Source organism: Meriones unguiculatus, chromosome 6, assembly GCF_030254825.1.
Source record: "Meriones unguiculatus strain TT.TT164.6M chromosome 6, Bangor_MerUng_6.1, whole genome shotgun sequence".
NCBI classification, from domain to species: Eukaryota; Metazoa; Chordata; class Mammalia; order Rodentia; family Muridae; genus Meriones; species Meriones unguiculatus.
In genome coordinates, this window is record NC_083354.1 from 42182975 (window position 1) to 42199620 (window position 16646).

At 50.5% G+C, this 16646-nt stretch overlaps 2 protein-coding genes and 1 long non-coding RNA gene across 8 annotated transcripts in view; 2 read left to right on the forward strand and 1 right to left on the reverse strand.

Annotated features, from left to right (window-relative positions):
• Nucleotides 1-15877, reverse strand: Ccdc51 (coiled-coil domain containing 51). Of its 3 annotated transcripts, none has more exons than XM_021663401.2 (4): nt 15239-15877; nt 3056-3378; nt 1427-1591; nt 1-967 (listed from the first exon to the last, which is right to left on the reverse strand). In XM_021663401.2, exons 1-4 carry the CDS (start codon nt 15303-15305, stop codon nt 212-214), a joined length of 1311 nt encoding a protein of 436 aa, XP_021519076.1. In that variant the 5' UTR covers nt 15306-15877; the 3' UTR covers nt 1-211. The 3 variants fall into 3 exon arrangements, with proteins under 3 accessions (XP_021519076.1, XP_021519085.1, XP_060241226.1); XM_021663410.2 differs by lacking the exon at nt 15239-15877 and adding an exon at nt 8912-9018; XM_060385243.1 differs by lacking the exon at nt 15239-15877 and adding an exon at nt 8715-8855.
• The window catches only part of Atrip (ATR interacting protein), a 21601-nt gene continuing 13955 nt past the window's right edge, over nt 9001-16646 (forward strand). The window contains exons 1-3 of one of the 4 annotated variants that reach the window (XM_060385242.1): nt 9001-9152; nt 9252-9307; nt 9390-9477. In XM_060385242.1, the coding sequence (XP_060241225.1) occupies nt 9137-9152; nt 9252-9307; nt 9390-9477 (160 nt within the window). In that variant the 5' untranslated portion in view covers nt 9001-9136. Of the gene's footprint in view, nt 9153-9251; nt 9308-9389; nt 9478-15931; nt 16316-16646 lie in introns of those variants that run through there. The other 3 variants (XM_021663351.2, XM_021663343.2, XM_021663340.2) reach the window with 3 other exon arrangements.
• Nucleotides 9489-12154, forward strand: LOC132654651 (uncharacterized). The gene is made up of 2 exons (XR_009592312.1): nt 9489-10051; nt 11743-12154. It is a non-coding gene; the product is annotated as an uncharacterized LOC132654651 (long non-coding RNA).

Here is a 16646-nt window from a genome sequence, read left to right on the forward strand (position 1 = left end):
TTTTAAATAATACAAACTCTTAGGTGTTTTAATTGAACATTTGCACAAAGTTTTGATAATGTAAATAAGCATTCCCTACAAAATATATACCTGCTGGAGAACCCCCTGATGGCACTCAGAGTCAGGCTCAAGTGTATGTACCTCAGAATTCATTCTCTCACCAACAAAAGCCACCTTCCCCATTAGGCCCCTCTGAAGACGGACGCCAGGGCTAGCTGGTCTTGAAGAGCATGTACAGCAGCGGCAGTGTGGCTACAACAGTGACACAGGTGACCAGTGTGCTGCAGACAGCATTCCTGTTGACTTGGGCCTCTAACCTCTGCTCCACATCAGACAGGGCCAAGATCACGCTCCCACGTTCCAACAGAGAGCTGGGCAGGGGCCCATCTCCCGGCTCCACCGGGCCTGGATGTGCTGTAGCCTTTGCGAGCTGAACCACCCCAGCCATTTGGCTGCAAGTCTTTTCCAGGCCGTCAAGCTGCTCTCGTAAACCCTCTAGGCAGGAATGGACCTGCCGGGAATGACTGAGCTGCTCTTTCATGGCCGCTGAAAGGACATCGATGTCTTTTCCTGGGGTAGATGGAGGACCTGTTGGTAACCCGGAGCCCTGGCCCTGCCCAGCATGCACCAGGCCCCTCAGATCCACCATAAGGTCCTGGAGGTCTCTCTGTTGGAGGGAGTAGCTAGAAGCCTGTTCACGGATGGCCTCCTGGAGACTTGCGGGCCCTTTCTGGGCCTCCAGGAGTAAGGCCTTCAGCTCTTGCAGCCGGACCCGGTTAACGTAGGTGGAGCCAGCCACACCGATCAGAGCTCCTAGAACCGACCCAATGAGGGACCAGTTCTTGGTCCTCTCGGCCCTTGTGCGCTCCTTCTCATGACTCTCCCGCACAGCTGCCGAGAAGAGAGAGAACTTCTCCCGCTCCGAGTCTTCCGCACGCAGATACGCTGTTCGGAGCCTCTTCTCTTCCTGTGGGAGCAAAGAGGTGTCAGAGAGCAGCAAGGAGCCTTGGGACTCTAGCCTCTGGCACGGGGCCACTCCCCTGCCCCGGGCTCCACAAGCACCTGCCTCAAGAAGGAAGACTGTAGGAGCAGAGAGCGTGAAAGGTGGTCACATGATTTTCCTCCTGGGCAGTCATGCAGAACAAGGCTATAGGCAAATAAGTATCTACTACTCCCTGAGCCAACACATTCACACTCTCTTCAGCAGGTTGGGTGCCGGGCAGCACTTTGCTGGACTGTTGTCAGTACTCAGGAAAGAGCAGGCAGACAGGCTCTGGAAGCCTGGGGCCAAGACCACCATAGAAGCTTCTGGCTTACCTCCCCCACCCCCAAGACCTCGGATCAACAGTGAGGGTTACGACCCCCACACACTGCCATGCTAGGAGCCTTGTGCGGGTGAGGGAGGGCTGCTTCCTGAGGCGCCCACCTGCAGCATCCTGTGTTCCAAGGTAGCCAGTTCCAGGTACTGGTTGTCCTCTCTGGAGACTCGGTCCAAGCGGTCCCTCACCTCCTTCAGCTTAGCCTGCTGGGCTTCTAGAGCCTCCCGAGCCTCTCCGACAAGGCTGCGGGCCACCATGAACACTTTCTCCGCCTGCAAGGAGAACGTCAGAGGCGTTAGCTTCCTCTGCCCATCCCCTCTCAGGCTCGGCTCCACAGCTAACAAGGCAGCAGCTAGGAAGGGGTCACCGGGATGTCACTGTGAGAGGCAGAAACAGCGCCTTGGACTCTAATCCCAGCTCGCTCTGGCATGCTCAACATGCAGCTGTAGGCCACACCCACGTGAAGCACTGGATTTGTTCATTCAAGCAGAAATAACATGCCCCTGAGAAACTTGCAAAAAGCAAACAGTGACACAATCTTTGCCCAGTAAATCCAGCCAACTCTGATCTGACGGGAAGCACCATGAGGAACCATCTGTGCCTTGCGCTGTTTCCAGAGTGTTGCCGCAGCCGGCAACACCAGCATCAGGGCATTGCTGCAGCCTGCACCTCATGGCCCTGGAAATTCCAATTCAGCCAAACTCACGGTACAAATATTTTCCAAGGAGAAGAGACAACCACATGTCTCAAATGCCCAGCCAACCTCCCGATCTTTCCCTACCTTGCTACACTGCTCTGTATGTGAGTGGGGACAGGTGACAGAGTGCATTTCTGCAGCCACTAAGGACTTGAAAACCACAGGCAGCTCTGCCCACCTCCCAATACAATGTTTCCCAGTGCCCTCCGCCTCCACACCACAAGGCAAAAGCATACTTGAAGGATGATTTGCTGGCCTAATACAAGGGGGAGTCATTAGCTAGTACTTGAGTATTTTCACAGAGAACAATGAGCATAATTAACACAGAGACTTTCATCCCAGTACTACCGACCCAGATTTCCACATAAGAGTCAAATATTTCTACCAGTGATGTCTGTTTAAGAAAAGGCGAGTCTAGGGCTGGAGGGATGGGTCAGCAGATAAAAGCACTGTCTGCTCTGCCAAGGTCCTGAGTTCAATTCCCAGAAACCACATGGTGGCTCACAACAACTTATGTGATCTGATGCCCTCTAGTGGCAAGCAGGTGTACATGCAGATAGAGCACTCATACATAAAATAAATTTAAAAAAAAAAACTTTTAAAAATAAAATAACAAAAGAAAAGAAAAAAAGGCAAGTCTGAGCTGGGTGTGGTGACCCATGCCTATAATCTCAGCACTGAGGTATGAAGATCACAAATTCACAGCTAGACTAGAAGATATTGTAAATTCCAGGCAAGTCTGGACTTCAGGACAAAACCCTGTCTCGGGGGCGGGGAACAAAAGGCTAGTTATGATGGCACATGCCTACATTCCCAACACTCAGAGGGTGGACGCAGGAAGGTCAGGGGTTTGGCTAGAAAGGGACTCTAAGGCTAGCCTGGGGAAACGTAAGACCCTGTCTCAAACAAAAAAGACACAAGTGTCCACACAGTTTCCCAGCTGCCCTCACACACGCAGCTGCGATCTTTCTCGTTAGGAGCCCAAGCCATATTTCCCAAATCCGAAGGCAAAGCCAGCCACCCCGGCTCCCCTCCTCACCTCTGTCACATTTCCCTGGGCCTCTCGAACTTCATTGAGTCCCACAAACTCTTCATATCTGTCCCACCAAGCTTTGGCTGTGGAGGACGCCTGTTGCCGGATGGTGTGGCCCAGGCTTCTTCCCAGTGCTGGGAGGCGGTGATACAGCCCTAAGGCCGCAGCCTCTGGTCGCTTCTCTCTGGGCTGGCTGGGACCTGGGCTGCACAGAGTCCTTGTCATAAGGAGGTCCGGTCTGGGGAAGGTTCTCCGTACCAGTACATGGGGCGCGCCCGCCACCATCTGCTGCATGGCAAACACAGGGCTGTGCCCTGTCATCGGAAGAGCTGTGAGGATGACACCAGACAGTCAGCTCCTGACTGAGAAAGGCTACACACGAGTCAGGTCTCAAAGCCTAGGCTGAACAGACTAATTTCTACCCCTACAGCAAGAAGGCCAGGCTTTCCCATGGGTCCTCAGGACAAGGAAACGCGTGTGGGAAAGCTTATCAGGGTGTCATGCCTTCTCTTTCTTCCCACAACGCCATACAGACCAGCTCCGACTACATTCGCACCATCTCCCAGGTCTCTCCAACAGGACCTAGGTGAGACTCTTGGTGTTGCTTTTTCTGCTACTGTCAGAGAAAATCCTCAAGCCCGAGTTGCCCATGAAGACGAAAAGATTCACAGAGGCCCTGTGTGGTACGCCTGGCGGTACAGGTTCCTAATCGCAGCTGCCTGGAGGGATGTCGGAGGGATGGTCAAGAAGAGCATCATGTATATAGCAAGCTGCAGGCCAGCCAGGGCTGCAGAGACCCTGTCTCAAACAACAGCAACAACAAAATAACAATAACAACAACAAGTAAAAATGCTTTTAGGGGACTGGGAATATCGCTTCATGATAGTGCACTTACCCAGACATGCACGCACACACAAACACACACATACACACTCACAAAATGACTCCCTGGAAATGATAGACCTAAGGATGAGTGAGGGAATGTTAACGTCCAGTTTCATTCCCATAAAAGACCCTTGAACCTAATTCCCAGGCTCTCTGAGGCTTCCACTAGATCTCCCTTGAAAGGAGAGGGGGGAAAACAAAAAACCGACTGCAGAGTGCTTTTCTTAGGTTCAAATTACACCATCCTTCTGCCCTTCCACCTGACTTTTCAGGTTACCAAGTCTCTGTCTCACAGAGGCCCAGCCTGGGCCATCGCTCAGCAGGTCAGGATTCCCTGGCTCCTTTCAGCCCTGATGTGATGTTTGGGTCCTGACAACACTTATTTCCTCTGACCTGCATAGGTCAGGGAGTAGACAGGGCCCAGGTCACCCAGAATCCCAGAAAAACCTTGCAACTACCTCTGGTCAAACAGCATTACACGCTGGAGAGATGGCTCAGCGGTTAAGAGCATTGATTGCTCTTCCAAAGAACCAGAGTTCAAATCCCAGCACATACACATGGCAGCCCACAATTGTCTTTAACTCCAATTCCAGGGGCTCTGACACCCTCACACACATATATAAGCAGGCAGAAACCAATGTAAATAAAATAAAATTTAAAACAACAACAACAACAACAAAACCCCAAAACTCTAAATATATATATATATAAAACAAAAAAACACAACCCAACATTAAGCCCCAAAGCACTGATCAAAGCGCCACCTGGTGGCCAACAGGAGAAAGTGAGGGAAGCTGGGAAAGGAAGAAGGGCCAAGAAAACACAAATCGGCTTCCTCAAACTATTATTGGAATTTCTTTCTTTAGTTTCAAGGCATAAAACTTCTCACAGGTAGTAACTGCGAGATGGCAGCACAATTCTGAGACTTTCCCTATATGCATATTAACTTGACCATATTAAAAGGATATTGCATAAATAAACGCAGGTCTGAGTGGGCTTCCTCATGTAGTCTCCCCCCCATTAGTGGAACTCTGGGGTCCCTCTGGAAACAAAGCTGGAGAGACAGGGACGTGCCTTCCAGTCAAAGTGGGCTTACGTTGAGAGCCGAAGAGGCTCTCGGTGACACTGGGCAACACTGGCTCCGAGCTAGTGCTCCACCTGAACTCTGGGGTCCCATCATAAAGCCGAGGACCGTCCTCAAGGCAGCCTACAACATTCTTGCCCGAAGCCCCAACTGGGCCACCAAACACAGGCTGCCACAGGCTCTCAACGGCTCTGCAAGATGCTTCTCCTCCAGGCCAAGCGCAACAGCCTCCTTCCAGCATCACTTGGCAGAAATGAGTTGGCCATTCACCACTACCTCACACCTTCCTCTTGAGCCCCGCCGCCAAGGCCCTCTCCATGTTAGGGATCAAACCTATCAGAGGCTGTGTACCCCACAGCCCCAGCTGCTTCCCTTCTCTCTTGATCCTACTCTACCACTCAGAGACCTTGAACTCCCACCACTCAGACACCTCTGATCTCCCTCTAGATGTCAGAAACCCACTTCTTCCTGAAGCCATTGCTTCCCCTCAGCTTCCTCCAGCCTTTTCAGCCCAGTTCCTGTCCTCTCCCAGCTGACTGCTCTCAGCTCCCTGGAACATCACCTATACCAGGCAGAGATGGACCTACAGCTTGTTTCCAGCAGAGCAGCCAAAGGGCCAGTTAACACAGGAGTAAGAGCATAGCTTAGAGTCCCCACCTCGCCTGGCATAGAGACCTGTCAGAAGCCAGTAAGCTCAGGCACTCCCAGCCCTCACCTCTCCCTTCCTTCCTACGGCCATACTCTGCTCCGACCGCCCTGACACACTACATATGATCTGCACGGTTCCCTGGCCCGCCACCTCCCCCCAAAACACCCCTCTTCCTCCACAAGTCTGTGTGAGCGGCTATGTCTGCTCAAATGTCCCCTCTCAGCAAGGCCTTCCTTGACCACCCCTACTCGCCACCCTTCCTGCTTTCTGTGTCAGATATCATTCCTTAGCAAGGACATGCACTTGGCAGGGACCTCAGGGAAAAGTGTCACTAACCCTCAGCTTATTTCCCTGCTCGGCTCCTCCTTTCCGCCTCTCCTCCGCATGCCACCCTGTGCTGGCCTGTCTCTCAATCCCGGGGACACCCACACACCGGTGTCTCACAGGCCCTTCAACCAGGGAGGGGAGAATGGGGTGGGCAGAGGGAAAAGCTGGGAAGCTCTTGGGTCAGCGCAGCTGGAAGGTACCTGGAAGGTACGGCACAGATGGGCTGAGGGGGAAGGCCAGATGGAGGCCATGTCAAGCAGGAGCTAGGGACCAAGTTCTGCATCTTGCCTTTTCGGATCAGTTTTCTCGCTGTCGCCACAAGGCTGTCTCCTCCCCTGCTTTTCTCACACCTTGTGTCATCTGCTTCTCACCAAGAAAACTGAACCAGGGAAGGCGGAATGAGGGACGGGGGACTTCTACAAAATCCTGGCATGCTTTCTCAATCGCCAGACCCATTGTCTTGTACATGCTAAGCAAGCATTCTCCCAGTGGTCAACATCTCTGGTCTTCACCTTTTTTTTTTTTTTTTGAGACATGGTTTCTCTGTGTAGCCCTGGCTGTCCTGGAACTCTGTAGACCAGGTTGGCCTCAAACTCAGAGATCTGCCTGCCTCTGCCTGCCAGCTTTTCATCTTCTCTCTTGATCTTAAAATGTAGCCAGGCGCAGTGGTGCATGCCTGTAATCCCCAGCACTGTGGGAGTGGGTTCAGGGCCAGTCTGGTCTACAAGTCCAGGACAGGCAAGGCTACACAGAGAAACCCTGTCTCTAAAAAAAAATAAAAAAAAAAAAAGCATGCTTCTTAGGAAGAGCAACAACGCATGCCCTCAGACACTGCTCCCTAGTTAATGAGACACGTCACGTCATCCGGCAACTAGCCCTGTGTATCATCATACCTCTCGACAGCCTCCAGAACCCCGCCTCCTCCTGTTGTCTTTTAAACCCTCTCTGCAGTGGCCTTCACTCTCATCCTTGTCCAGATGATTCTGCTCAAATGTCACCTGGTTCCTGTCCAGATCCCTTCCATCTCTGCCAGTCCTTGACCCCTGTCTCATTTGCCCTTCATCAGCCCATGCCTTGTGCTGGCTCCCTCCTCCTTCAAAGGCCATTTTCCCTTGGCTTCCATTTGCCCTCATCTCCCTAACTGCCAGACGGTTTTGCAGCCCAAGATGCAGTGCTCACATTACCCTCTCATATGTTGTTCTGGATTTGAAATGCTAGAGGGGGCGGGATGGCGTTGTGGTGGTGAAGAGAGCATTCTGCTCTGGCAGGGGAGACAAGTCTGGTTCCCAGGATGCTTGTACCACCTGTAACTGCAGCCACACAGAATCCCTGCCCTCTTCTGGCCTCCATGGGCAGCTGTATTCCCACGCACATTCCTCCATACAGACACACAGATGTGTAAGCAATTAAAATAAAATGTAAGGCCTAGGTAGTGGTGCAGGCCCACCACTCAGGAAGCAGAGGCAGGTGGATCTCTGTGAGTTCAAGGCCAGCCTGGTCTACATAGCAAGTTCCAGGTCAGCCAAGGCTGCATAGTGAGACCCTGTCTCAAAATAAATAAATAAATAAAATATTTTAAAATAATTTACTCCATAATTGGGTGTGGTGGCACATGCATTTAATCCAAGTATTCAGAAAGCAGAGGCAGGCAGATCTCTGTGAGTTCTAAGCTAGCCAGGCCTACACAGTAAGCCACTGTCTCAAAATCAAACTCAAAAACCTGGTTTTGGGGGCTGGAGCAGTAACCCAGTAGTTAGCGCAATTGCTGCTCTGAGTTATATAGTAAGCTTTGTATTAGTAATGCTCTTATTAAAAAATAATAATAACTGGGCTGGAAAGATGGCTCAGAGGTTAAGAAGGCATATAAAGTAGAGTTTGGTTTCCTAGCACTCACTAATACTGGGCAGCTCACAACTGCCTGTAATTCCAGTTCTGTGACTTCTTCAGCCAAGAGTTCTCCTCGGGATTTTATATTATCTAAACCCAGGAGGCCCCCTCCCCGACCCATTTCTGCCAGGGTCTCAGTGATTAGCATCCCAAGGCTGCACTGTCCTCACTGGTCTCCTGACAGGTGTCCCTGCTTCTCTACTCCAGCTCTGAGGTCAACTATCAACAGAGCAGCCACTGGTCTTTTCAAATACAGACAGCTCCGTGTCTCTCTCTGCTCAAAGGTTGCAACAGTCCCGGATTTCTTTCAAGGCAAACGTCTTCTCCACAGCTTACGGGGATCGACTCTCATTCCTCTGACTGCACTGGCCAGTTTCTCACTCACTCCAGTCACGGGAAGGACTGAACACACCAGGCAATCCCTCACCCAGGGCGTTGGCACTGACTAGCCGTTTGTTCCCTGTGTAAGTCTCCCTGGCCTTCCTCAAGTCTTGCTCAAAAAGCTCCTGGAAAGGCTATTTGAGCCTACCCACCCGATTGAAAAATCGACATTCCACCAAGGGAGCGGTCCTTAACCACTTTCTCTGCTTATTTTTCTTCCGCAACTGGCCACACAACGTGTGATGCATATTTTACTTATTTGCTTTGCCCTAAGTTTGTCTTGCTACACAATGTCAGTTTTGCCCAATCTCCAGTCCCGAATACTATGTATCTATATAGTACACACTCAACGAAAATAAACTAGAAGAAAGAATTTGCAAACGGCTGCACTCATTATTTCAGGAAGCCCCAACTTCTTCCCGCGGCTTCCAAAGCTGCGGACCACTACCCACTTGTGCCGTCTCCCATCCTATCTCGTTCCAGCCGGCTGTGTTTGCCTGGGTTCCGGAAAGGCGCTCTGCACGCGCCCTCCCCTCCACCTGCAAGGCTTTCTTTCTGTGCAAGGATTACAGGCCTGGTAGCCACACACTCTCCCCCAACCCCGGCGGGTTCCGATCGTCCCAGACCGAACGAGCCTTCCGCCCCGTACCTGAAGAGCCTAAGCCTATTACGCTCCAGCTGTAAGCCCCAGGTCTGCCACTCAAATGACCCCTGGCCGGTAAGCACCCGCCCCTGCGGGCCGCGTCATTTAAAACGCGTGGGCGTAACTTCCTGCCTCGGAGCCAGTCAAGGGCCCCGCCGCGCGGCGTAGGCGCGGGCTGTAAGCTCCGTTTCCGGCTTGGGATCGGGGACTGGTGAAGGGGCTGTCGGCGCCATGTCCGGCCGCGAAGGTAAGGCTGTTTGGGGACTGGGGGGACGATGGGATGGGGAGTTACGACGAGGGCGATGGATGGCGGGGACGGGCCGATCATGCCACGTGTCGCCCACAGGTGGCAAAAAGAAGCCCCTGAAACAGCCCAAGAAGCAGGCCAAGGAGATGGATGAGGTGAGGACGGGAGCAGAGGCGCGGGCGGGTGCGGAGGGCATGGGCGACTGATCTGGAGTGAACCTGCTCTGCCTCTCCGCAGGAGGACAAGGCTTTCAAGCAGAAACAGAAAGAGGAGCAGAAGAAACTCGAGGAGCTGAAAGCCAAGGCCGCGGGGAAGGGGCCCCTGGGTAAGTGATGGTCGGGCCAGGGTAGCTCAACGTGGGCCAGTCTGATCCCAGAGTCGTGGGTGAGCTGCAGGGTCCTGGTACACCCTAGCCAAGCCCCTGGCCTGTCTTGGGTTTACAGCGGCACGAAGGGGTGGGAGTGGAAACGTGGCCAGGGGTCAGGCAGTCTTGGGCTTCCAGTTCGTAGAGAAGCTACACAAATGGAAACACGACAATGTCCTCCAGACAGATGCATCTAACGAAGTTTCTGAGTCGTCCAGTCACTGGCTCCGAATTAGTGGTTTATAGTTTGTTAACCTAGAACATAAACCTCTTGCTGCTCGCACTGTCTGTAATGGCATTGAGTCTGGAGTCACCTTTGGGTGTGTCCGGACTAGAAGATAAAAGTCCAGGCTGTCTGACATGTACTTTGCTCTGGTGCTATTTTAGTTTTTATTTGTGGCTATGCCGGGGAGCAAACTGTGCAAGGCAAACGGTCCCACCCGAGCTGCATCCTACGCCGCATGCCATCTCTGTGCCTTGGCTAACCTCATCTCCCCCACGGTTTTGCCTCTTAGGAATGAATCACAGGATCCAGGTGCCGCATATAGAAACCTTTTTTAAAATTTTTGTTTCATCTGCGTATGGGTGTTTTTCCTCCATGTATTTCTGTGTACCATGAAATACATGCAGTGCCCTGGGAGACCAGATGAGGACGTCAGTCTCCTGGGACTGTAGATACAGATGGTTGTGAGCTGGGAATCAAACCCGGGTCCCCTGGAAGAGCAACCGTTATCCTAACCCCATTTTGTTTTGTTTTGTTTTTTAGTTACTCTCTTTTTTTTTTTTTTTATTGCAGTACTTCATGCATGATAGACAAGTCCTCTACTATTATTTTTGACACGTTTTTGCTAAGTTTCTCGGGCTGGCCTTGAACTTATGATTCTCCTGCCTTCACCTCACAGATAGCTGAGATTAGAGCCTGTGCCACCAGCCTGGCTTTGTGTGTATTTTAACTAGTGATTATATCCGCCTGTTATCAGTGTTGGAGATGCTGAGTCTGTCACCCGAAGATCTATTGTGGGGAGTTTGATCTATTGTTTATCCACGCAGCAATGAAATTCTAGCGGTTTAGATTGCCTTTTAGAATGAGGTCAGCTATCTGGCCCCTTCCTTTAATCTGTAATTATGTATAAGGAGGTCAGACCTTGGAGAAATCCTGTACAGACTGAGGATTTATAATGTGTAAATCCAAAGCAAGTAGAGGACAGCCAAGGCTACACAGAGAAACCCTGTCTCCGGTGTATGGGGTGGGGGAGGAGAAGAGATTAATTATGCACTAAGGGGCTTGAGAGACGGCTCATTTGGTAAGGAGCTTGCCCAGTAAGCACTGAGGACCCGAGTTGGATACTGTATTAAAGGGTCACAGCATTAGGAAGGTGGAGGGCCACTGCTATTATAGTCCTGGCTGTGCTGGAACCCAGTATGTAGACTGGTCTGGCCTAAAACTCCCAGAGGTCCTCCCGCCCCTGCCTCTCTAGTGCTGGGATTAATCACATGCACGGCCATGCCTGGCTAAAACCTTTGTTTCATACAATATACTTGATTGTGCTTTCTCCTCCCCCAACTCCTTCCAGACCTCCTCTACCTCCTTCCCACCAATTGCTGTGATCTTTAAAAAAGAAAGAAAAGAAAAGAAAGCCAGGTGGTGGCGGCTGCGCACACCTTTAACCCCAGCACTCTGTAGGCAGAGGCAGGTGAATCTCTTGAGTTTGAGGCCAGCCTGGTCTACAGAGAGAGTTCCAGGACAGCCAGGACTACACAGAGCAACCCTGTCTTAAAAACAAACAAACAAACAAACAAAAAAATCAGTAAAGGGGAAAAATAGCCAAAACAAAACTAAAAGCCCACCAAAAAAAAAAGGAAGGCAGATTTGAAGCCCACCTACGCTATTTAATAAGACTCTGCCTTAAAAAGTAAGACACTACAAAAACAGAAAGTCAGCTACCAGATGAGAAAAGCAGCTCCTCTCATATAACTTGAGGAACAGCAATCATCAAGACTTAGTTATCTGTAAAATGGACTGCAGTGGCAGGAAAATTCCTAAACTAATCTGAAGGACATGAAGTACACGACTGTTGCCTTGCCCCTGCCTAAACCATGGCACTGATAAAGGAGCTGTGTATGTTTGTGTAAAAGTAAATACCCAGTACAGAAGGCCAAGTATTCATAAGACTGAGACTTTCAAGCCACAACTCTTTTTCCCTACCTGTCTTTTCTTTTTTGCAGCCACAGGTGGAATTAAGAAATCTGGCAAAAAGTAAGCTAGTCCTCGTATCTGAGGTGATGATGGTGACCCTCTTCCATTCCTATTTAAACATCTGGATCCCCTGCCATAACATCTCTGCCACCTACAGCTAGAATGAAGTGTTATCCTGGAGCCTGTTGAACATCTGTATTCCCTGCCATAACATCTTTGCCACCTACAGCTAGAATGAAGTGTTATCCTGGAGCCTATTGTACATTGTAATAAACTTTTGTAGTAAAACAAATACAATGGCTCATTGTCTCTAGTGTTCAGCAATTCCTACCTCAGCTCTGAATGGAAAGAAAACCCAGGCCAGAGCCTGCTGTTTCATCTTTGTTGTACTTGGAATTCTGTATCACTTTGAATTAAACCAGCCCATTTAAAAGGCTCTCACTCTTGTGTGGTTGTGTATCTAATGGGATACTTTTTCAGAGATTAGTAAAAGGAAATATACTTTGTAAAGAAAACCATCTAGCTCTCATGATGTCCAGGTTGCTGTATGTTTGTGTATTTAGAGACAAACTACTTTAACTCAGAGACAAGGGATCTGTGGCGCACACTGGCTAGCTAGTCTGCTTTCGGTTGTTGGCCTGTCTCAATGAGTAAGACTCCCAAGTTCAGGCTCACACCTGACATGCAAGGGGGAAAACTGATCTTGCTAAACCACAATTCATACTTTTCCGCCCTTGGCTTAGCGTTTTTCAAGACATGGTTTCTCTGTGTAGCCTTGGCCGTCCTGGACTCAGATCAGGCTGGCCTCTTAACTCAAGAGATCCACCTGCCTCTGCTTCCTTGAGTGCTGGGATTAAACGTGTGAGCCATGGCACCCGGCTGGTAAAGCCAAAGTTCTTACACTCCAGCTCTAGGAAGGGGCTCTCAACCTTCCTAACGCTGTGACCCTCCAACCATAAAATTATTTTCATTGCTACTTTGTAACTAGTTTGCTACTGTTATGAATCGCAGTGTAACTATTTGATATGCAACCCACAGGTTGAAAACTGCATTTCTAAAGGGTCTGAAGACCATTCCTTTCCTTCTGCTTTCTACTATTTACCCTTTAGTCCATTTGCAGCCACAGTAGTCTGAGATAAAGGCAAGCCTCACTTTTTTTCTTTTTTTGGTGGGGGTGCATTTTTTTGAGACGGCATCGCTCAGTGTAGCCCTGGTTGTTTTGAAACTTTATGTAGACCAGGCCTACTTCCTGAGTGTTGGGATTAAAGGCATGTACCACTACGCCCAGCTCTGTATTTTCTGAGATTGTTGGTTTTACACAGAGAGAAAGACCCTCTTGCAAAGTAGTGAGGAAACCCAAGCCCTTCGCCATTTTCTTTTTTTTTTTTTAAGATTTATTTATTTATTATGTATACAGTATTCTGTCTGCATGTCCCCTGCATGACAGAAGAGGACACCAGATCTCATTATGGATGGTTGTGAGCCACCATGTGGTTGCTGGGAATTGAACTCAGGACCTTAGGAAGAGCAGTCAGTGCTCTTAGCCTCTGAGCCATCTCTCCAGCCCCGCCATTTTCTTTTTTTTAAAAGGTTTACTTATTGTGTATACAGTGTTTTGACTAAATGTATGCCCGAACAACAGAAGAGTGCACCAGATCTCAATATAGATGGTTGCTGGGCATTAAACGCAGGACTTCTGGGAAAATAGACAGTGCTCTTGACCTCCAAGCCATTGCTCCAGGACTGCTTCACTATGTTTTCACAACTCGATTCCTTCTGTCTAACCTTCAGAAAATCCACTACTTAGGAAGATGAGCCAAGAAGATCACATCTTGAAGGTATGACTGGGTAACAGTCACACAAAAAAGTAAAAAGAGGGTTAGGGATGGAGCTTAGTGATTGGATGGAGCTCAGAGTATCGGCCTAACACATACATAATACCCCAGTTCTGGAAGAAAAAGTTACCCTATAAAGTCGCAGTTCTTGCCAGATATTATCTGCCACTAACCTAGTTAAAAACAAAACAAAACAAAAAAAACCATAACAACAAAAAAACAGAATAGAAATAATCTTTTGTTTTGAAAGGAGGGAGTTGAGACAGGTACTATAGCACAAACTGACCTAGAACTCTGTGTAGACTGGACAGCCCTTGATCTTAGATCTTGCCTCAGCCCCCTCATGCTATGATTACAGGTTTGTGCCTTATGCAAGACAGGCTCTCACTTTGCTCAGGCTGAGCTTAGGGCCAGGCAGGCCTTGTGATTCTCCAGCCTAAGTTTCCTGAATAGGTGGAATTACAGGCCTGGCAACACCACGCCCAGCAGGAGAATCACAATTTTAAAACACCACATTGTGGGCTAGAGAGATGGCTCAGACTGCTCTTCTAGAGGGCCTGGGTTCAGTTCCCAGCATCTACATGATGGCTCACTTAATTCCAGTTGGGGGAGCTGATGCCCTCTTTCGGCCTCAGACACATGCAAGCAAAACACCCAAACACATAAAGCAATTAAAAAAACAAACAAGCTTTCTTTGGTCATCTCCAAAGAAGCTTTTTGGGGTTTTAGGCCTTGTTAGCTGGCACCCAGCCCTGTGCTGCTGAAAATAACTTGTCAGCAGTCACAGCCTCCTGTCCCCAAACAGAAGGTACTTCTCTTTTATTTGGTAGAATCCCATCCCTCCTGACAATGAACAGTCCTGGCTCTTTGCAGAACCAGAGATATTAGTTATTAAGACTGAGGAATTCAACCAGGCATGGTAGCCCACACCAATAATTCTAGCACTTGGAGACTGACAGGAGGATTGAAAATTTGAGGCCAACTCAAAAAGTGAAAGCAGCAGGACATGGTCGTTCATGTCTATAATTCCGGCACTCAAGAGGGGAGGACGGACATTTTGGAGTTCCAGGCCAACTTTGGTTACACGTCAAGACACTGTCAAAAAGGGGGAGGTGCGCTGGGAGGTTATAAGGGAAACTACCAGCAGCTGAATCAAAAGATTACGGTAGTTCTAAGTGATCCAATGCCTTCTGACCTCTGTAGGCACCAGGCAGGCATGTGGTACACATACAGAAATGCAAGCAAAACACCCATACATAAAAAAATGGGGGAGAGAGAGGTCGCTAAGGCATTCTAGGCCGAGCACTCTCCTTTTCACCCAATGCCTTAGCAAACATTAACAGGCTCACAAACTAAGTCTGGCACTGAGCAAACGGAGTAGAAAAGTCTTGATCTACGACGAGCACGGGGGCGCACACCTTTACTCCCAGCACTCGGAAGGCAGAGGCAGGTGGATCTCTGTAAGTTCGAGGCTGGCTTGGTCTACAAAAGTGAGTCCAGGACAGCCAAGGCTACTCAGAGAAACCCTGTCTCAGAAAGAGAGCGGAAAGAAAGAGAAGAAAAGTCTTGATCTTGTTCTCCAATGCTAATCCCTCATTTCTGCTAACTGTTCTGCCTACCACTTCTGCTCATAAAAGCCTGTAATACACCCAAGCCCGATTCAAATCTTTGCTCCTCTGTGAAGTTTTACCTGTTTCTGCCGCAGTAATTTCCATGTGGCATCCTTGTCGAAGTTGAATTTTTCCCAGTAACATCATGCGTCTGCCCCCTACCCATTTTTCTTGCCCTTCAACCTGTTGGACAATTCAAGGACCACTCCCGGGGAGCCTTCTTTGACCTCCTAGGCTTCATTCATCTTTGCATAGCCAGCGAGCGCTCGGTACATAAAGACTCCAAGAAATAAATGAAAGTTAATAGTCGGAGAAGTTCCGAACAGGCACACCGTTCTCGAGATCATCCTTCCCAAACTTTTCTCAAACACACACTTGAAACTATCGCTATGCCGGAGGGTCCCTGCTTCCAGCAGAACGGCTGCAATCCCTTCTCCTCCCGAAGTCTGCTCTGCCAACCTCCTCCCTAGGAGAGTCTCTGCAATGCTGGGTCAGGCCCGATGAGTGAGCTCCAAGAGAGCTAACTCCAGCACGATGCCTTCCTCCATTCAAGGCGAGCTGCTCCTCTAAGGCTCTGTATCCTCTGCAGTGCCAGAGGTGTGGTCGGGCAGACGCTCCTCGAGCCCGCAGCCGGGATAGGTAAGACCGCTAGCACCGCGGGGCTTGCAGACACCGGCGGGGACCGACGGGTGCAGAGCGAAGGCAGGCAGGAGCCTGGCCCGAGCGACGGCGCGCTCTGTAGACGTCATCCCCCCGTGCCCGCCAGCCGGCAGCTGATTGGCGCGCAGGCGAGGGCGCCGCTAGTAGCTGAGGGGGCGCCGCGGCGCGCGGGCGGTTGGGCCAGCCCGGGCCTCCTGCGGACCAGGTTGTGCTCGGCGTCCTCGGATGCTGCGGGGGGAAGGAAGTCATGGCCGGGACCCCCGCAGCGAGCCACCACAGGAAGCAAAGCGACGGCCCGGCGCCTCTCCCTGGTCTGTCGCGGGCCCTCGAGAACCCCCCGAGTAAGCGGGCCCGGGGCTTCTCTGAGACCGCGGACCCTGACCCCGAAGACCCCTTCGGCGCGCACGCGGACTTTACTGCGGACGACCTGGAGGAACTCGACATCCTAGCGTCCCAGGCCCTGAGCCAGTGTCCGGCCGCGCCTCAGGACCTGTCCAGTGAGTGCCTTGGGGCCTCGCCCCCGCGGGTGTGCACGCCTCTTCAGCACGGTGGCCTGGACACGGGCCTCTTGCACCGGCGTTTTCCTTTCCCTCTTTAAAACGAAAGCACACCCCGATCTCAGCGAGGCTCTGTTTCTAAAGGTCCTTTGAATTGGTAGTAAAACATCCAGGATGTCAAAAAGGCCTCACATATCCAGATTTGTCCGTAGACAGCCAGACTATTACTTATTTCCCTTGAAACGTGAGGAACCTCGGGACCGGCACAACCCATGTGAGCGGATTTAGATGTCATGCAGCCCACTGGAACCCTTGGGCAGAATGAACTGAG